Source organism: Cardiocondyla obscurior, linkage group LG07 (assembly GCF_019399895.1).
Source record: "Cardiocondyla obscurior isolate alpha-2009 linkage group LG07, Cobs3.1, whole genome shotgun sequence".
NCBI lineage: Eukaryota > Metazoa > Arthropoda > Insecta > Hymenoptera > Formicidae > Cardiocondyla > Cardiocondyla obscurior.
This window is the reverse complement of record NC_091870.1, coordinates 5310435-5317314: the sequence shown is the minus strand read 5'-3', so window position 1 is coordinate 5317314 and position 6880 is coordinate 5310435. Positions and strand designations below refer to the sequence as shown.

The window sequence follows — 6880 nt, the reverse complement described above, 5'->3', positions numbered from 1 at the left end:
TATAAAAAGGTAAGCGCGGCACGTGCGGATAGTAGTCGCACACTGTTCGGATAATTGAAAATGACCAGATTGTTCAAAAAAGATCGACGGAACAAAGCGCGCGGACGAAAACGAAATAACTCGATATAAACACGCAAAATAAATATAGACAGCGACGCGTCTTAAGGACAAGCTAATAATTCCGGAGCAATGAACTCAGAAGTTCGTTGAAATGTATCGAAAATTAAAGGAAGGAGATCGAATATAAATAGCGCGTCCAAAAACACCGGGCAGAGTCTCTCGAAAAAAGTTACACCGTCTTTATGTAAAAACACGTCCGGCTTACGTACGCGCGCAATTTTCTGTATTCGCTACTCGTTACCACGGTTCCGCATTTGTGGAACGCACAATAAAAACGGTTACGGTTCTATTATTGAAACATCGAGTTCGAGTCATTGCATTTTCCTCCACCTGCATCCCGGAGACGACCACTCGTGAACCTAACCGACGCGAGAATCACGGTGCCGAATCTAGTTGGCATTTTCTCGTAACATTGGTCCTTCGAGCCGGATCTACAGTTCGGCAAGGGCGAGCAGCGACAAGGTGACCATTCGACCACGGAGTGCGGCTGCGACGTTAAGATCGGAGTGCGGGACTGGACAGAGCCACAAGGGCCAGCCCGGGAGAATCGAGACTATCATTGAGAGGCCTGACGACGATAGCGGTAAGCTGTGTAGGAGCTGCACCGATATTGTATTATATTGAATTTTGTGCCTAATTGTACGGATCTGTGCTTAAAGTCAGTAGAATCGATTGCGCTATTGTTCACGAGTAATATAACGACCATTGTCTTAATAATCGCGAATTGACATTATGTCCCAACCCGTTGCATCGTCCGCGGCGACGGGATCGGCGGCGACGGCGGCAACGACGGCCGCATCGACGGCGGCAGCGACGGCCGCTAAACAATTAGCGTCGTTAAAAAAGAAGCGTGCGGCGATCAAGTCCGCGGTCACACGGATAGAGACATTCACGAGCAACGCAATGTTAGACGAAATAGACGATGAAATTCGTTTTGAGTTAGCCGAGCGGCGCGAGCGGTTGGGCGAGTACAATCAAGAATACTCGGACGTGCAAGCGCGAATTGAGGATCTAGACGAGCGCGAGGCTAGAGATCGCGACTCGTTTGAAAAAACTTATTTTTCGTTGAGGGCGAAATTGACGCGATTGACTCGTCCGGCGGGCGGAACTGCGTCGGCCCGTCCGTCGCCTGTTCCGGGTAGTAGCGGCAGCGAAGGCAGCGGCGGCCGAGAGCCCCTGACCTTTGTGCGTTTGCCGAAGATTAATCTACCGACTTTCTCGGGCAAATATGAAGAATGGGTCACGTTCCACGATACCTTCAATAGCCTGATCCACGAAAACGAGCCGTTAACAGACGTGCAAAAATTTCACTATTTGAGAGCTTCTTTGTTAGACGAAGCAAAAAATGTGATCGCGGCTTTGGAGGTTTCGGGGGCAAATTACGAAGGGGCCTGGGAGTTATTGAAGGATCGATACGACGATCGGCGAGCAATAGTGTATGCGCATATTCGGGCGATCCTCGAGCTACCGCGAATGCATCGAGAGAATGCGGCGGATTTGAGGAGAATCTGCGACGGGGTATCGCGACACATAGGCGCGCTCAAGGCACTAAAAAGAAGCGCGGACGCTTGGGACGATCTGTTAGTATACATGTTAAGCGAAAAATTAGACAATGTGACCGCGGAAAAATGGCAAGCATCGCTAAGGGATACGGAATTGCCGAGTTTAAAACAATTCAAAAAATTCTTGACGCATCGAAGCGTCATTTTAGAGACGTTAGCACGAAAAGAGCCAAGCACGGCTCCAAGGCGAAGTGACACCCGAGCACAAACGCGGTCTGACGGCAGACGACAGGCGCTGCACGCAACCGCGTCAAGGATGAGCTGCACATATTGCGGGGGGGAGCACTCCGTTTATGCGTGTGGGGCGTTCGGTGCGTTATCGGCAAATCAACGGATAACAGAGATCCGAAAGAAAAATCTTTGTTTGAATTGCCTGCGCTCCTCCACCCATCGGGCGGCGCAGTGTCCGGTGGCTGGTTGCCGGTCGTGCAGCCTTAAGCACAACACATTGTTGCATCTGCCGACCAGGGGGACCGACGGGGCGATCGGCGGGGCATCGGTTGCGTCGGCGGGATCGGCGGGCCCGTCGGCGAGTTCGGGCGAGATGACGGCCTTGCTCGCGCGCGAGACGGTTGAGGGGAGCCGGGCTCATGTGTTCCTATCAACCGCAATAATACACGTGATCGACAATAATAACACGCGAAAGCCGGCGCGTGTATTATTAGACTCAGGGTCACAAGCAAATTTCGTAACGAAAAAGTTTATTAGCACGTTACATGTGAATTTTCAGCCGGCGAATATTTCAATATCGGGTGTGGGAAGGATGACGACGCGGTCATCACGCGTTACAAAATTAAAAATACGCTCCAGACTAAATGCGTTCCAACAAGAAATGGAATGCATCGTAACCGATGTAATTACCGAAAGAATTCCGGCGGTTACCGTTAGACGCGAAACAATAAAACTGCCGCCGAACATCGAGCTGGCAGATCCGCAATTTAATAAGGCCGGTGAAATCGATATGCTGATAGGCGCGGAGCTGTTTTGGCAGCTAATATGCATCGGCCAAATCGGAGCCACGCGAGAACATCCGACGTTACAAAAAACGCGGCTCGGATGGGTTTTGGCGGGACGATTGCAGAGCGCGTCAGGGGGAATCGCGCGGGCGCATGCATTGCATGCGACGGTTACGAACGCGGATTTATATAAAAAAATCGAATATTTTTGGCGCATCGAAGAACGATCCGGAGCATCGAGCAGCACTCTCGAGGAGCGGGAGTGCGAAGCGCACTTCGAGGAAAACGTAGAAATTGACGCGACCGGCAGATATATAGTAAAATTACCAATAAAAGAGAACGCATTTCGAACTATCGGAAACTCGCGAGATATTGCGCTTAAACGGCTGTACAATTTGGAGCGGCGACTAAATCAAGACGCGGAATTTAAGTCGGCCTATGCTAAATTTATGAGAGAATATTTAACGTTAGGACACATGAGACCGGTAGCGAGCAACGAAATCGAAAGGCCCGGCGCGATTTATTTACCGCACCACGGGGTATTCAAGCAAGGCGATAAGACGAAGAAGCTTCGGGTAGTGTTTGACGCGTCATGTAAAACGAGCACGGGAGCGTCATTGAACGATGCGCTAAGAAAGGGGCCGACAGTGCAGCAGGATCTCGCGGCTATTCTTATTCGCTTTCGAGCTTTTGCATATGTCTTCGCAACAGACATAGTAAAAATGTACCGCCAGGTTCGGGTGCATGAGTCGCAGACTCACTTACAGCGGATATTATGGCGCGAAAATACGAGCACACCGGTGAGAACGTACGAACTTCTCACCGTGACATACGGAACGACGTCCGCACCATTTCTGGCGACTAAATGCTTAGATCATTTGGCGCAGAAATGCGCGAAGGAGTATCCGGTCGGCTCCCGACGTATTCGTGAGGATTTTTACGTCGATGACCTGCTCACGGGGGCAGATACGTTAGCTGAAACTAAGCGCGTACGCGAAGAAATTGTGGAGATCTTGCGACGCGGAAACTTTGAATTGAGCAAGTGGCTCTCAAACCGCGACGAGCTGATACCCGACCGGGCACGCGGAGTTCGGGACGAGGTCGCGTTCGGGGAAGAATTCGAGCCCAAGGTGCTGGGAATACGGTGGAACCCGGCAAACGATGAATTCGGTTTCGAGGCGAATTCCGGGCGCGGTGCGGAACGCGTGACGAAACGGACTATCCTCGCGGAAATAGCAAGCATCTTCGATCCGCTGGGGTTGCTAGGTCCGGTAATCGTCGTGGCAAAGATCATCATGCAAGATACGTGGCAAACGCAAATGGGATGGGAGGAATCCGTTCCGCAGGAAATCCACCAACGATGGGTGGATTTCAGACAAGAATTAATTTATTTAAAAGAAATCCGGGTGCCGCGCTGGGTGGGGAGCAAGGACATGCACAATTTACAGCTGCACGGTTTTTGCGATGCCAGCGAAAAGGCATACGGCGCCTGCGTGTATGTGCGAACAAGGGAGGGACCCGCGAAATATAAGATCGTCTTGCTGGCCTCGAAATCGCGGGTTGCTCCGATAAAGGCAATTTCATTACCGAGATTAGAGTTATGCGCGGCGGTATTATTAGCTGAATTGACCGAAAAAATCTGTACGGCACTCAATGAACGGAAGCGGAGTTTATTTTTGTGGACGGATTCCATGATAACGTTGAATTGGATTGCCTCGTCGTCGCGGCGGTGGAACTCATTCGTTGCAAATCGCGTCGGGGAGATACAGCGCGCGACGGATATCGCTGACTGGCGGCACGTGCCGTCAGCCGAAAACCCGGCGGATTTGTTATCGCGGGGAACCACCATGCAAATGTTAAAGACTTCACCACTCTGGTGGAACGGTCCATTATTCTTACAATTTGACTCGGATTCGTGGCCGAAAAGAGAGCGAGCCGTTATCTCGGACGAGGATTTACCAGAGCAAAAGAAAACGATAATCGCGTCCGCGGGCGTAATCGAGGAAGATATCGTGCAGACATTGTTGCACAGACGTTCCAATTTAAATAAAATTCAACGAGTGATCGCGTATTGCGTAAGGTGGCGATTTAAGAAAGAGGAGCGCCCGCGAACCGTGCAAATCTCGCCGACCGAAATGCGGCGAGCATTGATAATAATAGTAAAAAGCGTGCAGCGCCGGTCATTCTGCGAAGAATACGAATTGCTAAAAAATAAAAGGGAATTAAGAAATACAAGTGCCATACGGGCACTGACGCCGTTTTATGATGATGACGGGATCATACGCGTAGGAGGCAGAATAAAGCGATCCGCGATTCCGTACGATGCGCGCCATCCAATGCTCCTACCGAGGGGACACGTGCTTACCACGCGCGTGGTACAAAGAGAGCACGAAAAAACGCTGCATGCGGGCATACAAGCGACATTGGCCGCTGTTCGGCAGCGTTTTTGGCCGATCGCGGCCTCATCGGTGGTGCGGGGGGTTGTGCGGGGGTGCGTAAAATGCTTCCGATACCGACCGACGACGTCACAGGCGATCATGTCGGATCTGCCTGACAAGCGCGTGACGGTCTCGCGACCGTTCACACATACCGGCGTGGATTACGCGGGACCGATACTTGTAAAAGAAAGCAAGCGTAGAAATGCGAGACTGACGAAGGCATATATTGCCGTATTTGTATGCTTTACAGTGAAAGCGATTCATTTGGAAATTGTGAGCGATCTCACATCGGATGCGTTCTTAGCGGCGTTTAAAAGATTTATCGCGCGAAGAGGTAGGCCAGAATGTGTATATTCCGACAACGGGACGACTTTCGTTGGAGCAAACAAGCAGCTCAAGGAACTATACGAATTTGTCAACTCCGAACGGGAACAGAAACAGATAGCCGAGTTTCTTAGTGAACGCGAAATTAATTGGCGTTTCATACCGCCTCACGCACCACATTTCGGTGGTTTGTGGGAGGCGGCCGTAAAATCGACCAAAACACATATGTATCGCGTTGTCGGGAATGCACATCTGACCTACGAAGAAATGCAGACTATGCTCTGCGAGATTGAGGCTATACTTAATTCGCGACCGCTTACGCCTTTAAGCGCAGATCCAAATGACTTAGAATGTATCACGCCCGGGCACTTCTTAATCGGTGCAGCCTTACACAGTTATCCCGCAGAGGAATTAGCACAGGTGCCCGAGGGACGGTTGTCGAGATGGCAACGTATCGAGCAGCTGCGGCAGCATTTTTGGAGGCGATGGAGTTCGGAGTACCTCCACACGTTAATGCAGCGGTCAAAGTGGCACGCTAACAAAACAGGGGCCATCTCAGTCGGCCAGTTAGTGCTCATACAACAGCCAGGTCTCGGACCGTTGCAGTGGCTGCTGGGCCGCGTAAGCGAGGTTCACCCAGGAGCGGATGGAATCGTGAGAGCAGCCACGATGAAAACCAAGGGAGGCTACCTGACCAGACCGATTGTAAAATTGGCGATCCTTCCGATCGACAAAGAAGACGACAAATAATGTTAATATTGTATTATCCGACTATGGCCAGCGGGCTCAAGAAAATTATTGTTTGAACGATTAATTAATTTCGACACGACGCCTCCGAGCTGAAAAAAGTAATATATTGAAGGAATTCCCTTCAAGGCGGGCGGGGTGTTCAAAAAAGATCGACGGAACAAAGCGCGCGGACGAAAACGAAATAACTCGATATAAACACGCAAAATAAATATAGACAGCGACGCGTCTTAAGGACAAGCTAATAATTCCGGAGCAATGAACTCAGAAGTTCGTTGAAATGTATCGAAAATTAAAGGAAGGAGATCGAATATAAATAGCGCGTCCAAAAACACCGGGCAGAGTCTCTCGAAAAAAGTTACACCGTCTTTATGTAAAAACACGTCCGGCTTACGTACGCGCGCAATTTTCTGTATTCGCTACTCGTTACCACGGTTCCGCATTTGTGGAACGCACAATAAAAACGGTTACGGTTCTATTATTGAAACATCGAGTTCGAGTCATTGCATTTTCCTCCACCTGCATCCCGGAGACGACCACTCGTGAACCTAACCGACGCGAGAATCACGGTGCCGAATCTAGTTGGCATTTTCTCGTAACACAGATGGAATTCGGTATAGTGTAAAACAAAACGTAACGCGAAACCGTATTGTTGTTCGAACAGCGAGCGAAGATAAATAATAAAATAAAAATAAAGACGAGCGAGCGTCGTCCAAATAAACAAGCGCGGTAA

General features: G+C 50.1%; 1 protein-coding gene across 1 annotated transcript; it reads left to right on the top strand.

Annotated features, from left to right (window-relative positions):
* Window positions 1-852: 852 nt before the first annotated feature.
* On the top strand, window positions 853-6150 carry LOC139104326 (uncharacterized). The gene has a single exon (XM_070659752.1). It carries the CDS (start codon window positions 853-855, stop codon window positions 6148-6150), a length of 5298 nt encoding a protein of 1765 aa, XP_070515853.1.
* The last annotated feature ends 730 nt before the right edge of the window (window positions 6151-6880 follow it).